At 45.0% G+C, this 22,202-nt stretch overlaps 1 protein-coding gene across 1 annotated transcript; it reads left to right on the top strand.

The window, feature by feature from the left end:
• Positions 1 to 17,180: 17,180 nt before the first annotated feature.
• LOC101084733 (folate receptor gamma-like) lies at positions 17,181 to 21,060 on the top strand. The gene is made up of 5 exons (XM_023239466.2): positions 17,181 to 17,486; positions 19,959 to 20,147; positions 20,269 to 20,404; positions 20,541 to 20,719; positions 20,767 to 21,060. The coding sequence occupies exons 1-5, from the start codon at positions 17,319 to 17,321 to the stop codon at positions 20,872 to 20,874; spliced, it is 780 nt and encodes a 259-aa protein (XP_023095234.1). The 5' UTR covers positions 17,181 to 17,318; the 3' UTR covers positions 20,875 to 21,060.
• Positions 21,061 to 22,202: the final 1,142 nt, after the last annotated feature.

The following is a 22,202-nucleotide window of genomic DNA, read 5'->3' as shown; positions in this document are numbered from 1 at the left end:
ACAGGCATGCTCTGGGCATTTACCGCAGACAATTTGTTTCCTAGCACACAAGTCCTTCCCCTGGCTTCTCACTGGCTAAGTACTACAGAGGTTACAGTCTTACCGGGGCATTACCTATGCCCATGTAAGGCAAAAGGTAATCTGATTGGAACAAATGTACATTCCCTAAGGTGATGCAGAGACTTTCAGTCTCTCCTCCCTTTGTTCTTTGGCGCATGCTCATTGCAAAGCCCAGGAAAATAAGCCTGCAAAACAGAGAGGGGAAGAAGAACCAGGAAATGAAGTATCTAAGGCTTTGGGACTCCATTGTGTGTGTTTGGGGTGAGGCGGGGGCGGGAGGCAGTTTGTACATATTTCCAATAGGTTGTAAACCTATTGTTAACTAGACAGCACAGCTTTTGTTTGGTATTTCTGAAAATAATAATCATCTCCCTTCTCACATCTACTACAACCTAGTTCTGTACAAATTGTGTTTCTAGTTGTTTCCCAAGCAGACCGGGAACTCCTGAGGGCACAGACTTAAGTGGTTTCTATGTCCCCAGGACAAAGCCTGACGTCTCCCACCTCCTCGATCCTTTCTCTGCTTTTCCTGTGGCCTATGTCCCCATGAGTCTCTCCTCCTGCTCCTTTTCCTTACAGGATCCCTACTGCCAGCACCTTTTGCCTCTCATGCTTCCTGACAGCTCTGGCCTAGTGGAAATTCCCCTGTAAGCTAGAGTTTCTTACCAAGGTCTTTAGCCAGGTTCAACAAGCCATGGTGACTGGTTAGTTCCAGGTAGAGGAAGAGGGAGTGGGAGAAATGGAAAATTTGTGTGATTCCCTATTTTTGGCTTGGGTAACTCAGTCAATGATGGTGACATTTGTTTTACATTCATTATCCATCATTTAACCTTGCCAGGTGCTTAACTTGCTTTCATTTCAAAGATAATAAAACTAAGACTCTGAGAGGTTAAGAAATTTGCTTCATATTCCTTCCTTTGTTCCACTGTTTGGTCAACGTTTATTGAGTACCATGCAAAAGCCAGACACCATGCTAGGCCCTATGGATAGAGCAATGAAGCAGAAATAATCCCTCTTGTAGAGAAAAATATAGTGCAGTGAGGACTAAGTCAATTATAGACAATTATAGGAGAGCATAGTAAATGTTAAAATCAATGTATACAGGAGTGTTATGAGAGTACAGAGAAAGGAGAGATGAATGGGTTCTGGAGAAACTGAGTTCAGACTTTTGTTCCAGGGAAGGAAACATTTGAGAGGGCCTTGAGGGATGAATAGGAGTTTACCTGGTAGACAAGTGAGAGAAGGAGCTGTACAAAGAGGCATTATTACTTTTAAGGGTATGGAGATGATGATGTGTTTAAAGAACAGTGAAAATCCTTTTGGGCAGAACCAGGTATCTGAGGATAGAGAAAGAGAGATGAGAAAGAATGTTAGGGGAACTCAGATGGGAAAGGCTTTGGTGGCCCTGAGATTGAGTGGACAGAATGGGAGCCAGGAATCCTGGGCCTTACCTTGACCCTATTGTGACTTGCTGGGGACCCAGGCAGATTCCACTTCATATCCCAGCTTCTGTTTTCTCTAACATAATATCCCAAACATGTCTCCAGATCTATATGAGTCCCTAGAAGATACTTCCTGGCCCTGGCCCTTCTGTCCTGAGATACTACTTGCTCCTTCATTGTGTTTTATTCAAGCCAGCCCTGGGCTGAAAGTAGGAGGTAGGATAGGGATTTCTCAAGAGTCAGAAATAAGTCCAAAGCCCATAGGCTAGAGTGGAAAATCCATGGCTCTGTGCAGAGAATTCTCCAGGATCCAGGAAGGGCAAGAGCTGAGTGATGTGAATACAATATCTCCCTCCTATTTGTTCCTGAAATGTTTAGAGTGCATTTTTGCTTCAGGGCCTTTGGGCTTACTGTTCCCTCTGTCTGGAACACATCCCTCTTGCAATGTAACCTCTGACAGTTGGTTTCTTTTGTTTTTTGTAATGCAAGTGCCTGACTTAAGCTTTGGTCCAACTGACAGCCATTTCTTTTTTTTTTTTTTTTAATTTTTTTTTCAACGTTTTTATTTATTTTTGGGACAGAGAGAGACAGAGCATGAACGGGGGAGGGGCAGGGAGAGAGGGAGACACAGAATCGGAAACAGGCTCCAGGCTCCGAGCCATCAGCCCAGAGCCCGACGCGGGGCTCGAACTCCCGGACTGCGAGATTGTGACCTGGCTGAAGTCGGACGCTTAACCGACTGCGCCACCCAGGCGCCCCTGACAGCCCTTTCTAATAAACAGGCCACCTCTCCTCCACCAAGGCTCCTTTGTTTTAGGGATTTTGCTGACTTTGATAACTGACCACTTTGGGCCATTTGTTTGTTCCCTTCCCCCACTTTAAATTCTCACTCTTAAGTTTTAAATTCCCCAAAAAGACTGGGCCCTCAGGGGCAATTAAGTGGCTCAGTAAGTTAAGCATCTGACTTCAGCTCAGGTCATGATCTCGCGGTTCATGAGTGCAAGCCCCGAGTCGGGCTCTGTGCTGACAGCTCAGAGCCTGGAACCTGCTTCAGATTCTGTGTCTCCTTTTCTTTCTACCCCTTCCCCACTCGGGCTCTGTCTCTCTCCCTCAAAAAAAAAAACCAAAAAACAAAAAAACTGAGCCCTCAAAACCCAAGGCCCCAACCATCGACCCCAATAAAAGCAAAACCCCAGAACCCCAGGCCCATATGCTCTTTCTATGGTGACCTTGCTGTGTGGCCACAAGTATGCTGTGTAATTTCCAGGTTCTGTAAGTAATAAACCTTTCCTCCAAAGTTTCCTGATGATTACTGCTCAAGGGCATCTTAAAAAAAGAATCACAAGGGCCAGTCCAACCACAGCACTGCTTACCAGTAGGCTGAGACCAGCACAGAACAATTGGTGTTGATGCGGTTTTAGAGTTGGGGGGGTAGGGGGGGGGGAGGGGGGAGCGGGGCAGGGGTGCATCCAGAACCATTGGCCAAGAAAGAATTCTTGAGACATCTTTGGTGCAAAAAGGTGATTTTATTAAAGCATGGGGCAGGACCCATGGGCAGAAAGAGCTGCCCTGGGGTTGTGACAGGTGATTGATTATACACCCTCAGGTTGGGAGGTGGTTAGGGATAGCATAGGTCTTCTAAGGAATTTCGGAAGCAAGGTTTCCAGGACCTTGAAGGGGCCAGCTGTTGTTAGGAAAAGGCATTTATTACTGCCTAGTAAAACCTTTATCATGAGACTCTTCAGATGTATTTCAGTGGGCCCTATGCTTGGAGGATGATTGCCAACATATATCTTTGGCGGGGGGAGGGGGTAAAGGAAGTTTCTAAAGCAATTTTTATATGTTCAGGTAGACTTACAGGATCCTAGAGGTTGGGATAATGTTAAGCTAAGGTTGCCTTTTGCCCTTAGCAAAGTGTCATCATCAAAGCAGCTGAGCTCCTAGAGGAATGTCACTCTGCTTGTCCCAAGGACTTGTCAATGAGCTGTAGGCAGTAAGGAAATTTAATTTTTCGTTTGCCTTTGTTTCCACATCAATGTGGCTGGCAGGACTGCATGATGGTCCTTGCAGTTACCTTAGGGGGGGAGGGAATGCTTTTTTTTACCTGTAACTTGCTTATTAACCACCTAACTCAGATGGGTAACATCATCTCAGAAAGAAGCACCACTTGCTGGGGGTCTGTCACACTGCTATGTGCTTTCGCATACTGGCCCTGTGGTATGTTGTCTGTGGCGTGTAACCCAAAGAGTCACAGCTATCATAACAATCCAATGATCTCCCCAGAGCATCGTGATCAAGCCCACAGGGTCTAATGAGATAATCAGACTCCTAATTATAAAGGCCTTAATTGACTATTACTGTATGAGAGGGTCCTCCATTCCTCATGACCAAGAAGAGCTAAGGAAGGTAGACTGGATCACAAGGGTATTGTCACTGCCCAAGGAGAGGCTCTGGGCTAAAGACACAAGGAAAAGAGGACAGGAGACTTCCACCTGCAACCACTGAGTCAGTGAGTTATGCTTGGACTACATGTCCTAATCCAGAAGACTGAAATAGTTTTGCAAGCGGAAACCAATGGCACCACAAGAGGGAAAATACAACAGAGGCCTACAGTCTCTGTGACACCACTTCACCCACTACTTCCACTCTTCATCCCCTGACCCAATAGGATATTACCAATCCCTGGTCAGATGTTACTAAAAAAAATGATGGACAGATATACATGTCCTGAACATCTGGTGCCAGAGCCTCTTGAGAACCCTGAGGAGGTACACCATCTCCTTGATATATGCAAAACCCCACGGACACTTCCTGGGTGTTAGTCAATGCCATGTAAATCAAAATGCAAGACTCTGGTATTACACTCAGAGGCCTAGGAGGTTTTCCCAAAGATCCTATGTATATTGCGCTAGTGGAGGCAGACCCCAATCCAGAGAGGTCTTTTGGTACACTCTGGAAAGGAAAGCAGGCACCTAGCAAGAGGGCTTACAGTGATGTCATCCAAAATTTTTGGTAACAACACCTAAGATTAAGGTAACAGGATAAAAACAAAAAGTAGAAACTGAGACCACAACCGTACCTTAACTGTAATTCAAACATTTCTTAGAGATTTTATGCAGCAGGAAGGAAAGAGAGGAACAAACAGGCTATTGCAAGTTTTCTTGTTGGTTTGGAATGGGCTCTGAATTGTTACTCATGGCTGCCAAAATGCACCAACTGGCCAGTATCTCTGAAGACCGTAAAATCCGTAACTTTTTAAAAGATCCATCCAGGCTATGTGCTTGTTTCCTCTAAGATATCACAGATCCTAAACCCCTCAGCTTTCCCCTGAATGGGGCAGAACTAGAAGCACACTTCTGGAGGCATCCCTGCCACCAAAGGGAAAGCTGATATGGTTATCAAGGCCTCTAAGGAAGAGGAAGAGGGAAATGGGGCAAAGGCCCCTAGAGTCCCCTCATACTCATACTTCTCTCCTCCCTTGGATATTTACTGCCTAGCTCCATGCCATCTTTCCATCACAGTGATCACTGCTAAGGCTCACAGTGAATGGAAAGACTAAGGTGAAGCCCATCTCCTGCTGCACAAAATGAGCATGGTCCAATGGGTTTATCCTTTTCATGACTACAATGACCCAAATGACTCCCTCTTCATTTCCATTTCTGAATAGGCCCGATTTGACCTTGAGTCCACAGAATTATTTTTACGGGGTGCTCCTCTAATTAAAGGTCAGTGCCACTATATTTTCCAGGTACCAGCAAAACCATCAAAAAGGCACTAAAACCCCAAGGAGAAAACTTACATTCTTTCTTGGTCCCTTGAAAATGTAAATCTCACCGTGTCTTTGAAGTGTAAACACCCCAGGATGTAACTTAAGTCTACTTGTCAAGGATAAGTACAAATCTTAAAAGCCTTCACAACTATTAGTAAAAAGCTTTAGCCATTGGAGCAAGACACCTTAACTTGTTCCATCTGCCAACTGGGATTCAACTTTTTTATAAACTAGTGACTTTTATATTATGTGCTTGATTCATGGCTAAAATTTTGCAATAGTGTCTCTGTGTATTTCTGTATGTTTATGTATGTCTGTGGATATATGTTCTGTACATGTGGGTTTTTTTTTTTCTCTCTCTCTACCTCCAGATGGTATTGCCAAAATTAATTGATAAGAGTTCCATTTAATTGGCTTAAAAATGAGCACTTAAAGGGGTTGAGCGTCCAACTTCGGCTCAGGTCATGATCTCGCAGTTGGTGAGTTCGAACCCCACATCAGGCTTTGTGCTGACAGCTCAGAGCCAGAGGCCTGCTTTGGATTCTGTGTCTCCCTCCCTCTGCCCCTTCCCCACTCATGCTTTCTCTCTGTCTCTCAAAGATGAGTAAATGTTAAAATTTTTTTTAAAAATGAGCACTTATGAATTAAATATTCCTAAAACTCAGAAATACAGAAACTAACCCAAATGCTTTTTAAGTTCACATGATCTGGGATAATCTTTGGTAAATAAGTCTAGTTTAAATTTAATTAAAATTGGTATGTCTTCAGAGTTATCAACATTAACTATAATGCAGACATACAACTTTTATTCTACCTGGGTTTATTAGTCAAATTCATGTTATCTCTAATATAAATTTTGTCAGGAAGAACAGTAGCTTGGGATGATGGCTGACTTTGTCTAGTGTCTAATGAAGTGTTTTGGGGGATCCTAAACATAATTGTTAGGAGCAGTGATTTAGATAGATGTAAGTGGGACAAGAGTTTTTAGGTGAAACTTTCATCAGTAATTATATCTTATAGCATGTCCAGTTTCATGAGGCACCTGGCTGGTTCAGTCAATGGAGCATGCAACTCTTCATTTTTTTTTAATGTTTCATTTTTGAGAGAGAGAGAGAGAGAGAGAGAGAGAGAGAGAGAGTAAGCTGGGGAGGGGCACAGAGAGAGGGAGACACAGAATCCAAAGCAGGCTCCAGGCTCTGAGCTGTCAGCACAGAGCCTGACATGGGGCTCCAACTCACGAACCACGAGATCATGACCTGAGCTGAAGTCAGATGCTTAACTGACTGAGCCACCCAGGCGCCCCAAGCATGCAACTCTTGATCTCAGGGTTGTGGGTTTGAGCCCCATGTTGGGTGTGGAGATTACTGAAAAAAAATAAAATCTTAAAAAAAAAAAAACAGTTTCCCAAATCTTTGGTAACTTTCATTGTTATAATTTTGCTAAGTTAAAAAAAAAAAAAGAGGGGTGCCTGACTGGCTCAGTTGGTTAAGTATCCAACTCTTGATTTCGGTTCAGGTCATGATCTCAAGGTTTGTGAGTTCAAGTCCCACATTGGGCCCTGCGCAGACAGCTAGGAGCCTGCTTGGGATTCTCTCTCTCTCTGCCCCTCCCCAGCTCATGTGCATGTGTGCTTTCGCTCTTTCTCTCTCAAAATAAGTAAATAAACTAAAAAAAAAAAAAGAATTTTGCTAAGTTAAATTAAATGATGGGAATTCATTGAATGTCTATATTATTTCTAAACAAGATGAAATACTGAAACAATTTTTTTAAGTTTTATTTGTTTATTTGTTTGTTTGTTTATTGTTTATTTATTTATTTAGATTTATTTATTTAGAGAGCATAAGCAGGGGAGGGGCAGAGAAAGGGAGAGATAGAATCCCAAGCAGGCTCTGCACTGTCAGCACAGAACATGATATGGGGCTTGAACTCATGAACCATGAGATCATGACCTGAACTGAAATCAAGAGTCCAGCGCTTAACCAACTGAGCCACCCAGAAACATTAATTGTTAAACAAGTCTAAATTTACCTGCTTTTGACCTTTCATTATAGAAGAACTTAAAGACATCTGGGTCTGTTAGTAAACATGTCTTGGGTCACATGGAAAAATTGTGTTATGGGGAAATGTGTGTTACTAGAAATTGTTAAATATATTCATAAATTTGCCAATCTAATGAATGCTGATGTAAAAGTTCACAACTCCTTGCCTCTTAGTTGTTACTAGAAATTAAGGTTTCTAAGGGTTAAGAATTCTAATTAATATATGTGATTAAAGCTACTAGAACTAATAAAGGAAACAACTCTGTATGCAAGGAAAGTAGGATATGTTTTTGGCTAAGAGAAGGTATGAAGTATGAAGATGCATTTTTGTTAAGGAAAAAGAAAAATTTGCCCTAAAAAAAAAACCAACTGGTTATTTCATAATGGGAAAGAGGAAAATAAATGACAAAAATCAAACTTTCCCAAATCATTTTTTAAGTTTTATTTATTTATTTTCAGAGAGAGAGAGCATAAGCAGGGGAGGGGCAGAGAAAGAGAGAGAGGGGGAGAGAGAGAATCTGAAGCAGACTCCACATTGTCAGCGCAAAGCTGTATACAGGGTTCAGTCTCACAATCTGTGAGATCATGACCTAAGCCAAGATCAAGAGTTGGACACTTAACCAACTGAGCCATCCAGGTGCCTCCCAAATCAAATTCTAAATGAAGTTCTGTTTTTTTTTTTTTTAATTTGGAAATACATTTGGGATTTTCTAAAGGGCACCTGGAACATCTCAAAAGATTTGTTCTCTCTCTGTATAAAAAAAGATATTAAGGGACACCTGGGTAGCTCAGTTGTTTAAGCATCTGACTCTTGATCTTGGCTCAGATCATAGTGTCATGGTTCATGGGTTTGAGCCCTGCATTGGGCTCTGCCCTACAGTGTGAAGGCTGCTTGAGATTCTCTGCCCTTTTCCCCACTCATGTGAGTGTGCATGTGCACGTGTGTGTGTTCTCTCTCTCAAAATAAATAAATAAACATTAAAAAAACAAACATAAAAAAAAGAGGGGTGCCTGGATGGCTCAGTAGATTGTCTCACTCTTGATTTTGGCTCAGGACATTATCTCAGGGTCGTGAGGTAGAGCCAAGCCCTGCTTTGGGCTCTGTGCTGAGCGTAGAGTCTGCTTAAGATTCTCTCTCTCCCTCTGCCCCTTTCCTCTGCTTGTGCTCTCTCTCTCTCTCTCTCAAAAAAAAAAAAAAAAAAATAAGTAAATAAAAAATAAAAAAACAAAAAAATAAAAAAAATGGGGAGTCTGTGTAGCTCAGTTGGTTAAGCGTCTGACTCTTGATCTCAGCTCAGGTCATGATCTCATGGTTCATGAGTTCGAGCCCCATCTCGGGCTCTGCACTGATGGTGAGGAGTCTGCTTGGGATTCTGTCTCTCCCTCTCCCTGACCCTCCCCCACTTATGTTTGTTCTCTCTCTCTCTCTCTCTCTGTCTCAAAATAAATAAATAAACTTTAAAAAAAATAGAAAAAGACATTAAGCGAATTGGGCTTATTTGATGTGTTAAATTACATGGAAACATGTCAAGTAAGAAATAATGCTAAACTTTCTTCATGGATATCCTTGTATGTGTATATGTTACTAATATAAGTGTTCCAGAAATTATATGAAATTCCTAAAAGTCCAATATGTAACATTATCAGTCATAATTCCAGTTACCATTTTAACATGTTTGCATATAACAGAAATAACCAAATTTCCTCATCAATTTCACTAAACAGAACTCTCATCAGACTTTTAACTATGCACATTTTTTAATGTTTATTTTTAGAAGAAAGAGAGAGGGAGAGAAAGAGTGTGAGTGGGAAAGGGGCAGAGAGAGAGGGGGCAGAGGATCTGAAGTGGTCTCTGAGCTGACAGCAGAGCCTGATACGGGGCTCAAACTCACAAACTGAGAGATCATGACCTGAGCTGAAGTTGAACACGTAACCTACTGAGCCACCCAGACACCCCTTAACTATGGGCATTTTAAGTCTTTTTTCATTTACAGGAAGTTACTGTTTTACTCTGAGTCTCTTGCAAAAGTGCTTCATCTTCAAGGAGATTCATGGAAAGGACTCTGACAAGTACAACTTTCTGATAACTTTCAGATCATACCATTGAACTCAGTAAGAATTTACAGAACTCTTATGAAAAGCTGGATTCATAAGACTGTAACGAAACATCAAGATCAAGAATTAATTACATATGGGTGCTCCTGGGTGGCTCAGTTGGTTAAGCATCCAACTCGATTTTGGCTCAGGTCATGATCTCACAGTCATAAGATGGAGTCCTGAGTTGGGCTCTGTGCCTACAGCATGGAGCCTGCTTGGGATCTCTCTCTCCCTCTCTCTCTCTGTCCCTCCCCTGCTTGTGCTCTCTCTCTCTCTCTCAAAATAAATATTAATAAAAAAAATATTCTACAACATCACCCAAATCTTTGAACAGATGGCTAAATTCTTGCGATCACTAACCTGTTTTCATGGCTGGACCTTTCAAGTTTGAGACGATGGCTGTGGACTGGATTTCAGAATATTGTCTGTATAATTATTATAGCATTTACTATTATAATCCTATTTATGTGCAATTTCTGGGTTACAAGGTGCCCTACCCCTGACTTTTAGCATGTGGGCTACCCCGCCACCATTAATCTCTTCACCATTGCCTCTGATACCTCAGCATCACAGGGAAGATTATAATGTAAACCTTGACAGCAGGTTGTTCTTTTTTGCAGCCCAAATGCCTGACTTAAGCTTTGACTACTGAGACATCCATATCAAGGACAGTCTTCTTCAATAAACATATTACCAGCCACATGGGCCAAAGAGCCAGGTCACCTCCCCGCCAACGGATGCTCTTTTGTTTTGGAGATCTTGTTTTTTCTCTTCTCACACTATAAATTCTCACTCTTATTTGTTTAATTTATTTATTTCAAGTAGGCTCCATGCCCAACATGGGGCTTGAACCCACAAGCCTGAGATTAAGAGACACATGCTCTACTGACCGAGCCAGCAGGTGCCCCCTGCTTTCATGTTTTAAGTTCACCAATAAAGAGTGAAACCGTGAGACCCTAGGCCCCCACCCAAGACTCCAATAAAAGTGGAACCCTAGGCCTGTGTGCTGTCTCTACCCACGACCTCGTTGTGTGGCCGCAGGTATGCTGTATAATTTCCAGGTTCTGTGAGTAATAAATCTTCATTTTTTTCAAAGTTTCCTGATGGTTATTGCTGAAAGGCATCTTACATTCATAACAGGAAGCACAAGGGTCAAGGCCAGTCCAACCGCAACATTGCTTCTTGATAAGCTGGGACTGGTACAAGACACTCCTCCATATCCATACAGAAACTTTCCTTACTTCACTATGGCCTCTGCCCAGATATCACCTTGTAGATCTTTCCTATATAAAATAACCCCTGCTGGGCACCTGGGTGGCTTAGTCAGTTAAGCAGCTGACTTTTGACTTCAGCTCAGGTCATAATCTAACGGTTCAAAATAAATAAACTTTAATAAAATAAAACAGCCCCCTCTATCATTCTCTATTCCCTTACCCTGCTTTATTTCTCCAGAGCACCATCACCATGTATCTCTTCATTTGTTTTCTCTCATCTCCCCTCCCTCACTGGAATGTTAGCTCCATGACAGCAAGGACTTTGTCTTGTTCACTGCTGTAGCCCTAGCACTTAGAACAGCCTAGCACATAGTAGACACTCAGTGAATCTTGAACTGATTAACTTTTTTAATGTTTATTTATTTTGAGAGAAAGAGAGAGAGCAGGGGAGGGGCAGAGAGACGGAGAGAGAGAATCCCAAGCAGGCTCTGTACTGTCAGCACACAGCCCAATTCAGGGCTTGAACTCATGACCTGAGCCAAAATCAAGAGCCGGACACTTAGCCAACTGAGCCACCCAGGTGCCCTACTGCCACCTTGCTGGTCCAAGGCACCATCATCCCAGGCCTGGACTCCTGAGGTCTATCTGATCCACCCACCTGCCCACACCCAATCTCTTCTGCCCACCTCAGCCAGATCTTTCAAAACTGCCGATTGAATCATGTCACTCCTCGGATTAAAACTCTTCAATAATTAAATAATCTGATCATCCCTTGCAGTGATGAGGAAGTCTGTGGAAATAGTTTGCTAATTCTGTAGAATTAACTGTTAATTAATGGCTGTATTAAGATGATAAGCCAGGGGCGCCTGGGTGGCTCAGTCGGTTAAGCATCCGACCGTGGCCTAGATCATGATCTCACCATTCCAGAGTTCGAGCCCCATGTCAGGCTCTGTGCTGACAGCTCAGAGCCTGGAGTCTGTTTCAGATTCTGTGTGTCTCTCTCTGCCCCTCCCCCACTCATGCTCTGTCTGTCTGTCTCTCTCTCTCTCAAAAAATAAATAAACATAGAAAAAAAGATGATAACCCAAATTATTTCTCAGAGCCTGGAAAAGGCAACACTAACTGTCACAGTATTATCGGTTTTCTATTGCTGCACCCATCTGCTAGCTTTGTGGCTTATTGTTGCAGGCAAGATGGGATGGGAGGACAGTGTGATGAGGATATAAGCATAGTGTCAAAGTATTTTCCCACAAAATACTGATTACTCACAAAGGGAAAACTAATAACTATATGGAGAGAAACCACCTTAACCAAACTATTGCTAGCAATAGGACATATTGCACATCACATACCCCTTGATATGATACACTCAGAAAGGGCCAATGCTCCTCTGATTTTCTGGCCAAAATGTGTTTGGTTATGTAAGAGGCCAACATTCAGGGAACATGGATGAAAAGTATACAGGAACTCTCTTTACTACTTTTGCAATTTTTTTGTAAGTCAAAGATTATTCCAAAATGCGAAGTTAAAAAATCAAATGGATGTAGTGACTTAATAGCTATCTTATTAAATTTCAAGATTTTTATGAGTCAGGAATTTGGGCAAGACTCAGATGGATAACCCTTCTGCTCCACGTGGCAGTGGCTAGGGTCACTTGGTAGTGTTCAGCTTATGTCTGAGCTGGTCTTGAACATCCAAGATGGTTTTACTCATGTGCTTGGCCCTTGGGCAGGGGTTGCTGGAAGGCCATCCTTCCTAGACCCCTCTTTTCCATGTAGTCCAGGGGCTTCTCAGTGTGGCCCCTCCAGTAGGTAGTCAGTCTCCTCACATGGTGGCTCAGGGATCTAAGAGATAGGGAATAGAAGCTGCTAGTCCCTGCCTCGATCGGTTTGGGCTGCTGTAACAGAATACCACAAACATGGTAGAGAGCAGAAAGAAAAAGCAAGCTCTCTAAATAACTCTTATAAGGGCACTAATCCCATCTAAGCCTAATCACTTCCCAGAGGTCCTGCCTCCCAATATCATCACATAGTGGGGGGCAGGTAAGGGATCAACATACGACTGTGGGAGAGACACAAACATTCAGTCCTTAATAATCCCTAAGGCCTGGAGCTAGAAACTGGCAAAACATCAGCTTTATCACATTTTAGTGGTCAGAGCGGTCACGGAGCCTGTCCACGTTCGAGGGGAAGGGTCACAGACCTCACTTGTCAACAATCAAAGAATTTGTACTCTTCTCTAACCCCTCCTCATGGGAAAGGGCTTTTTCCCCTCCATTGCACAGGATTAGATTAATCATAACCTTTGTTTCTTGGACCACAGCATTGGTCCAGGCATGACCGCCTTTATATATTTATTTATGTCTTTGCTTAGCTTTTTTCAAAAAAGCAACGGAAATCTTACGTTTTCCCTTTCTGCATCGTTTGTGATTTGTATACCTGCTTGATAACATGGCTAGGAAGAACTTCTAATGAAAAATCTAAACTTACCTCTAGTTGGAATGGGGTAACACGATACTCTTCTTTCTAAAATATTATATTTCTTTTATTTACATTAACAAAACTTAGTAGAACTGGAAAAAATATTGTACAGTCTAAGAGGTTTCTAGGGAGAGAAGCTCTGAAGGCTGTTCTCAAAAGTAAACATAGAATGTGGTTTCTCAGCTAAATTTCCTAGAGACAAGGCAACAAAATGAGACCATGTATCTGGAGATAGCATTACAGTGAAAAAAGCATGGGCTTTGTAGCTAAATCAGCTTGGGTTGAATCCTGACTCTTCTACTCTTTAGCTGTCTGGGAAGTCACCTAACTCCCAAGGCCTGAGTTTCCTCATCTGTATGTTGGGAGTAATAGAGTTAACATTGCAGTGGGTTGTGGGAGTTACAGACACAACAAGGTAAGTAAAGCATCCATTATTCTAACTGGGGTAGAGTAGTTCTCAATGTATGATGACTGATGTGATTATGTAACACATGTTTAGTTTCATTTACACCTTCAAACCTCTCCTAAGAGAAGGAAAACAGATACATGTCCCAGTTTAGGGAATGAAGGTACCAAGACCAGCAGCACAGTGAAGATCGCAGGCTGGTTTGCAGGCTGGTTCAATAGTGCTGCTGACCATGGTCTGGTACTCAGCAGTGATGGCGCCCGGAGTGGGCACATGGGGCAAGGTGAGCATCTCACAACCAGACTCTGACCTTGTCATCCCAGACGTACCCGCGGCAGGACCATGTGCTGAGAACAGACTGAAACCACGGACCTTGCCCCAGGAGAGGTATTCCACTAGTTGGGTACGTGAGGACAAGATTTGGAGGTTTTCCCAAAATCATAATGGGAAAACATCAATATACGTTATTTAAAAAAAAAGAAAAAAACAGGGGCAATACCATCTATCTTCTTGCTAACAGCAATTTTACTATCTGAAATAATGTTTGAGAAATAGACTAAGGGACAAGCATCTCTGACTTGAAAAAATGAACTTTTCTTCCTTTACTTTTTGTTTTTTAAAGATTTTATTTTTGAGTAATCTCTACACCCAGCGTGGGGCTTGAACTTACAACGCCGGGATCAAGAGTCACGTGCTCCGGGGGCGCCTGGGTGGCTCTCAGTCCGTTGAGCTTCCGACTTTGGCTCAGGTCATGATCTCACGGTCAGTGAGTTCGAGCCCCGCATCGGGCTCTGTGCTGACAGCTCGGAGCCTGGAGCCTGTTTCAGATTCTGTGTCTCCCTCTCTCTCTGCCCCTCCCCTGCTCATGCTCTGTCTCCCTCTGTGTCAAAAATAAAATAAACATTAAAAAAAAAATTTTTTTTTAAGAATCACGTGCTCCACTGACTGAGCCAGCCAGGTGCCTCCTTTCTTAACTTTTTTATAATGGTTAAAGAAAAGGTTTTTGCCATAGAGAGCATTTTAATTAATTTCAGACCATACAAGGCATAAAGAAGTACTTGAAGGTTATGGTATCAGCTGTGACAATAATACTCAGGTGTGTAAGTGCGGATAACTTGGCTTCATGAGGTTTTTGTTTGTTTTGTCAAAAGCATAAATATATAGTGAGGAGTGCCTGGGTGGCTCAGTCGGTTAAGTGTCCGACTCTTGATTTCAGCTCAAGTCATGATCTCACAGTTGGTGAGATCGAGCCTCATGTTGGGCTCTGCGCAGACAACATAGAACCTGCTTGGGATTCTTTCCTTCTCTCTCTGTCCCTCCCCCCCTCACATGCACATGCTCTCTCTCTCTCTCTCTCTCTCTCTCAAAATACATAAATAGACTTAAAAAAAAAAAAACAAATGTACAGTGAAACTACCCCCAAAAGGCAAAGTGTAGAACAGTATGCTATCATTTGTGCACAAAAATGGAACATATGGTTGGCCTTGAACAATGCAGAGGTTAGGAGTGCTGATACTCCCTACCTCACTGTGCAGTTGAAAATTTGCATGTTAGGGGTGCCTGGGTGGCTCAGTTGGTTGGGCATCCGACTTCAGCTCAGGTCATGATCTCATGGTCCGTGAGTTCGAGCCCCGCATCGGGCTCTGTGCTGACAGCTCAGAGCCTGGAGCCTGCTTCAGATTCTGTGTCTCCCTCTCTTTCTGTCCCTTCCCCGCTCATGCTGTCTTTCAAAAATAAACATTAAAATTAAAAAAAAGAAAGAAGAAAGAAAGAAAGAAAGAAAGAAAGAAAGAAAGAAAAGAGAAATCTGCATGTGACTTTTGACTCCCCCAGAACCTAATTAGTAATAGCCTACTGTTGACTGGAAGCCTTACCAGTAACATAAACAATTAACACATACTTTGTATGTTATGTGTATTGTATGCCATATTCATACAATAAAGTAAGCTAGAGAAAAAATGTTATTAAGAAAATGCATTTATAGTACTGTACTGTTTATCCAAAGAAAATCTGTGTGTAAGTAGACCTGTGCAGTTCAAATCCATGTTGTTCAAGGGGTCAACTGCATATGGCATAAACGCACAGAATTTCTATGGTAGTATACCCAAGGACCTAGGACTAATGGTAGCCTCATGTTCACATTTCTGCAAACATATCTATAGTATCCATAACTAATACATAGCATTATTTTATAAATATCCTTCTTACTGAAATGTACATAATGGTATCAAATCAGATGCATCATTCTGTATTTTATCTTTCCATTCAACATTTTATACATTTATATTCATATACATACAAACATATATGTTATATTTAAATAAGGTATATACTCATATGGTTCAAAGAATCAAAACAGCATAGAAAGATTTATAGAAGAAAGTCTCAGTGCACCTGGCTGGCTCGGTCAGAAGAGCATGCGACTCTTGATCTTGGGGTTGGGAGTTTGACCCCCTGTTGGGTAGAGATTACTAAAAAATTAATAAACTTTAAAAAATTTAAAAAAAAATAGAAGAAATTCTCATTCCTAATCCTGTGTCATCCCACCAAGCAACTACTTAAAAAATTTTCTTCTACATTTCCAGAATTTTCTTACGCAAGCACATACATTCTCCCTCTTCCTTGTTTACACAAAAGATTGCATTCTACCAACACCTTTCTGCACCCTCCTTCTTTCACTTAACAATATACTTGGAGGTTTTCCCATATTTGTACACCAAGATTTCTCAATCTTTTATACCAGGTTAGATCCCACTGGGTGGACCATAATTTATTTACCTGGCCTCTCACTGAAAAACAGTTGAGCTGTTTCCTAGACAGAGCCTGACCACCCCGCCTGACTGAGACACTGGAGAAGCAGTCCAGGTAGGTTTATAAGAGGGAGTGGAGAGGAGGAGGGAGACACTGTACCTCCCAGGTGGGCTGAGGGCAGAGGCAAGTTCAGGCTTTGAGGGAAAGTGGGGAGGGAGAGGGGAGGAAAGGTGAAGTCTTTCCCAGTTCTCCTGGGGTCTTGTGTGTCTGCTGAATTTTCCTCTGGTAACTCCCACCACCCACTGCTCTGGCTCCGTTCCCTCCTTCAAGTGCCTTACTCTTGGCCTTCCCCTGGTTCTACGCCTGGCTCCACCAGGGTAACTTCCCAAGACCCTTGTGTGGTGGGGAGGGGTTGCTGAGGTGTGAGAAACCGGGCTCTGACTCTCCGGGCCTGCACCCTCATTGGCTCTCCACATTGCACCCCTAGCATCTCCCAACTCCCGTGTCACCGGGTCCAGGACCATAAGCGGTAACTGAATGGCTCAGTGGCCTTCAGCTGGCCCTAGGTCAGCATCCCTGTCTGCCCACTGGCAGTCTCCGGGGGCCTGAAACTAGGCTACCTTGGACTGGTGGGGGATGGGCTGAGGCTGATAGGTACTTCTTCCTCTCACTCCCCACCCTCATCAGCAGACCACTTCCTGTGGTTCCCGTTGTACAGATCTGAGAAGACTTGCCGAGCTGGCAGGACTCTCAGACTGTGGATGAAAGACCACCAGTGAAATACAGAAGGATATATCCAGAGAAGGGTGGTGGCTCCCACCAAGGTAGAGCAAGCTAGCATTGGAGGGCCCTTGGAAGAAGGCCCTTGGGTCTTGCCTTCTGGCCTAGACCTCTACATCTGCCTTGTTGTTTGACTCAGGTGCCCTAGGGGATAAGCTGGGTGAGGAGGGCAGAGATCTGGGCTTGGCAGGCAGACAAGAAACTCGGTGGAGAGTCTCATGGCTGCTGCCTCTCTCTCAGGCTGTGTCCACCTCTGGCTGTGGCTTTCTGGCAGGAACGGATGAACATGGCCTGGCAGATGACACAGTTGCTGCTTCTGGTTTCGGTGGCTACTGCGTGGGGTGCCCAGTCCAGGACTCCAGGGGCCAGGAGAGACCTGCTCAATGTCTGCATGGATGCCAAGCACCACAAGACAAAGCCGGGCCCTGAGGACAAGCTGCATGACCAGGTGAGGATGGAGTGGGGTCAAGGGTTGGGGAGAATGGAAGAAGTTGGGAAATGGGAAGATCAGTTTTGGGGAGCAATGGAGTCAAGAGGGTGGCTGAGGCAATCCCCAAGAGGCCACCAGATTTACTGTAGTGAGGGGACCATTTTCTGGCACCCACTATGGGCCAAGTGCTTTCCTCACACCTTGTCAGTGAATATGCCCAAAGGGCCTAACTGGTAGGTGGATGGTCTCTACTCATTCAGATAAGGAAATGGGAAATGAGGCCCAGAGAGGGCACAGGTACATGTGGGAATTGAGAGGCTAGTCTTTAGCAGGGCTTAGGACAGAGTCGGGCAGTGCCCTTCCCAGCATTAACTATGTGCCAGCCTACGCAGCTCAAAGACGAGGTACAGGGGAGACAGGTCCCTCAGGGTCACAATGCGGCAAACACATATGAACAGTCCAGGTCCTCCACCCCTATTAAGTCCTGAAGAGACAGTGACAAATCAGATAACGCTGGGAACACTTCCCAGGAAAGGTGCCATCAGCCTTGGCCTTGGAGGATGAGTAAGAGATTTCCAGGAAGACAAAGCAGGAAAGGGCAGCCTAGCAGAGAACAGCATGTACACGGGTGGCAGGGTTACAGCACAAGCCGTGGCAAGCGTAGTGAGGCAAGAGCCAAGGATCCTGCTGCCCACAGAGAAGGGGAGGTGAGGGCCCTCCTTTTATAGGTAAAGCCCCTGAAGCCACTCAGGGAACCCGAGCCTGAGGTTGAACTCCAGGATCGTGAGAGATGTCAGTATTTCACTCTTCCTGGTCTCCTCCTCTGTTCCCCACAAAATCTCACGTTGCTAGAGGGCCAGGGATGTTTCCAGGGAAAGAAGGCATAGACTGACCCAGGGGCTGGAAGTGAAGGGCGGGAAGCCCAGAGCCCCATGACTTCTGAGTCATTTCCGATGTATCATTTGCTTTGTGCATGTGTGCATGCGCTAAAATATGAGTAACATAAAATATGCCATTTTAAGCATGTCTAAGTATCCAGTTCAGGGGTATTAAATCCATGCACATTGTCTTGGGACCATCACCACCACCCATCTCCAGAGCTTTTTATCTTCCAAAACCGGAAGTCTGTATCCACCACTTCATTTTCAGAACCTTTTAAGTTCTAGAGGGTGCTTTGAAGAACCCTCTGGAGCACTTCTTCTCCAAGAAATGGCACACAGACTTTTGTGGGAGACAGATGATTCTGTAATTCTGAGAGACAGGGGCTGCACTGAGAGTGCTTATCTATGTTGAGCCCCTGCTGTAGGCCAGCAAGTGATTTTCATTATATAATTAATCTTGTGGAGGCAGAAACCACTGACTGTGGTGGGCACGTCAGGGATGAGGTGCATGGGTTCTTGCAGGGCAACCGAGAGTTGGGGCATCAGAGGAGGAGTGTGCATGAAGTTAGGGAGGCCTGGAAGCATGTTCTGTGTCAGCCGTGCTGGGGGTGGGCTGGGTTGCTGGAGAAGGGTAGGTTTGGTTCTACCCTCATGGGTTTTCCTGAGTTTCTCCTGAGTGCCCAGACCTGTCACATCTCCCCTGTCACTTGGCCCTGGGTGCTAGAGGTCATCTCAGAGATTTTAAGCAATCGGCTCATAATCACTCAGCTCTGGAGGACCAGCTTAGAACGATTTCTTCAGACACCTTCACCACTTCCTCTATCTTAGCTGTCTTGAATTTACCTCTCTGGGATTGCCTCCTGCGTTGAGTCAGGTCCACACCGGGGTTCATGTGCAAGACATTGCCCCTCTGTTCCCCACTGCTTTCTGGACCTATGTGAAGTCCACTAGACTGGGATTCCAGACCAGATGACAGCAGATCAGCCCCCCTCATCTCCACCCTTACCACAGCTTGGAGCCAGGCTTTTCAACCTCACCCCTGTCCTGAGTTAAAATCTTGATCCTACCATTTCCCAGGGTAAACTCTGTCAAAGTTGAAGTAATGATGTTTTCACTAGACCGTTGAAGGCATAAAGTGCCAAAGCCTCAGGGACTTTGCACTTGTTGTTTTCTGTGCCTACAATGATCTGTATCTTCCCTCTGCCCGGGACTAAAACTATAAGCTCCATAAAGGTAGAGATTTGATCTGTTTTGTTCACTACTATATTCTCAGCACCTAGCACAATGCCTGATTGAAGGTAAGCATTCAGTTAATATGGGCTGGATGTGGAATGAGTAATATAAATAACCTGAATCATGTGAAATAACTTTGTAAACTGTTTAGAGCTGTAAAAATAATTGCTCCCCCAGACAGTGGTTCCCATACCTCCCACATCCTCTGTTTTACTCTCTGTTAAAAGTTCTGTTATAACTACCCCAAGGGCCAGGCATAGAGGCACCCTCCCCAGCAAGTATTCCTCTGGATGCCCTACCTGGGGCCAAGGAGCCAGAATATGGAGGAGACAGCTGTGGTGGGGGAGGCATGCGTTCCAGTGTCTTCTCCACCCAGTGCACTCCCTGGAGGAAGAACGCCTGCTGCTCACACAACACCAGCCAGGAGCTGCACAAGGACCCCTCCCTCTTGTATAACTTTAACCTGGACCACTGCGGCAAGATAGAGCCTGCCTGCAAGCGCCACTTCATTCAGGACAACTGTCTGTATGAGTGCTCACCCAATCTGGGGCCCTGGATCCAGGAGGTACGGGCCTCTCCCTCACCCCAGCCCAGCGGGCTGCCATCCTGCTCGGTCAAGGTGGTCAAGGCGGTGGCCGCCAGCACCCCTGGCTGAGAGGAGCCCTCCCTCCCCCCCTCCCCGCCAGGTGAACCAGAGCTGGCGCAAGGAACGCTTCCTGGACGTGCCCCTGTGCAAGGAGGACTGTCAGCAGTGGTGGGAGGACTGCCGCACCTCCTACACCTGCAAGAGCAACTGGCACAAGGGCTGGGACTGGAGCTCAGGTGAGGGCCTGGGGGTGCGGAGATGGAGGCGGGGTCCGAGGATCTGGGGTTGGGTGCGGATCTCCAGGGGGGTGGCCAGAAATGGGCTCTGGGCCCAGGGGCTGAATGTCTGTGTCCACCCTCTCTCCCCATGCAGGATCGAACAAGTGTCCGGCCGGAGCCACCTGCCGCACGTTTGAGACCTACTTTCCCACGCCCGCAGCCCTGTGTGAGGGCATCTGGAGCCACTCCTACAAACTCAGCAACTACAGCCGAGGGAGCGGCCGCTGCATCCAGATGTGGTTCGACCCAGCCCAGGGCAACCCCAACGAGGAGGTGGCCAGGTTCTATGCCTTGGCCATGAAGGCAACCCCAACGAGGAGGTGGCCAGGTTCTATGCCTTGGCCATGAGTGCGGGGGCCATGTCCCATGGGATTGGGCTTCTCCTGCTCAGCCTGGTCCCTATGCTGCACCTCTGGCTCCTCAGCTGAGTCCCTCCCACTGCTGACATCTGGACATCTTCCTTGACTGCACCCAGCCTAGGTGACCCAGCCTCAGCCCAGCTCAGCAATCTCAGATAAAGGGGCCTCCCAATGCCCTAGTAATTATGCTTCTTGATCTAAGATGGGTCATATGGGGTTCCTCTGACAGCCTATTTTAATAGACAGATCCAGGTATATCTTGTGTCTCGAAAATAATTTGGAGATGAGTCGTTTGGGGGGCAACATGCCTCATTGCTTTATCATTCCTATTGAGAGGCCCAAAGAGGGACTGGGACTGGCTTGAAGTTCACCAGTAAGTAGGGGTGGAAGCTGACCCCTAAGTCTGAGGTTCTTACTTCTACACCAGGCTTCCCCCTCAAGTTCCCTCCCCCAAGTTCATCACTCCTACATCACAGGGCATGATGAGGGCATTGGTGGAAGAGGTGGGCAGAGACTGGCAGATGAGTCATCAGGCTCCTGGTGGGAAATAAAAGTTTCTTGCCCCTTCCTTCCCTTTCTAGATGTGGACTAGGGTGGAGCTATTGGTGGTGGTAGTGGGTAGGGAATGCCAATGAAGAGCAATGGCATTGCTTCCCTTTCTTCAAAGGACAAATAATGCTACACTGAATCATCTTATGCATGGTAGAATGCTATACTTGAATTTCAGAAAAGGGATTGCTGGGTCAAGAAGCATATGCATTCGGGTGCTTGGGTGGCTCAGGCAGTTAAGCGTCCGACTTGGCTCAGGTCTTGATCTCACAGTTCATGGGTTTAAGTCACACCGTCAGGGTCTGTGCTGACAGCTCAGAGCCTAGAGCTTGCTTCTCCTTCTCTCTCTGCTCCTCCCCAGGTTGCAATCTGTCTCTCTCTCTCCAATAAATAAAGATTAAAAAAAAAAAAAAAAGGAAAAGAAGTAAAACAAACACAAAAAATGTCTTACTACATGACAGCCCCTTACCAGAGCTTTAAGGCTTTTCCATGGTATCTGTTGGAAAAACTAAGCTTCAATGGCATAGAAAGCCCTGCCATCCGCCCCAACTTAGAGCTCACTCTGTCAAACTATTCCCCTTCCATACCATTCACACTTTTCACTTTGGGCCTTTCTCAGGCAATTCTCTTTCTGTGTTCCTGGAACGTTCCTTTGTCCTCTTTGGGCTGGCTCCTCATAGCCTCTCAGATTTCAACCTACAATTCCCCACTAACAGGACTTCTGACCACTCAACCAAAAGAAGTCATCCAAGCACTTTCTTATCACATCGCTCCAGTCCCTTTGTACAAACACCTACCTACTGTGTTTATCATCTGCTGTCCCTGACAACACAAGCCCTCACAAGTAG

Source organism: Felis catus, chromosome D1 (assembly GCF_018350175.1).
Source record: "Felis catus isolate Fca126 chromosome D1, F.catus_Fca126_mat1.0, whole genome shotgun sequence".
NCBI classification, from domain to species: domain Eukaryota; kingdom Metazoa; phylum Chordata; class Mammalia; order Carnivora; family Felidae; genus Felis; species Felis catus.
Note: the sequence above shows the minus strand (reverse complement) of the source record. Positions and strands in the feature narration are given on the sequence as shown.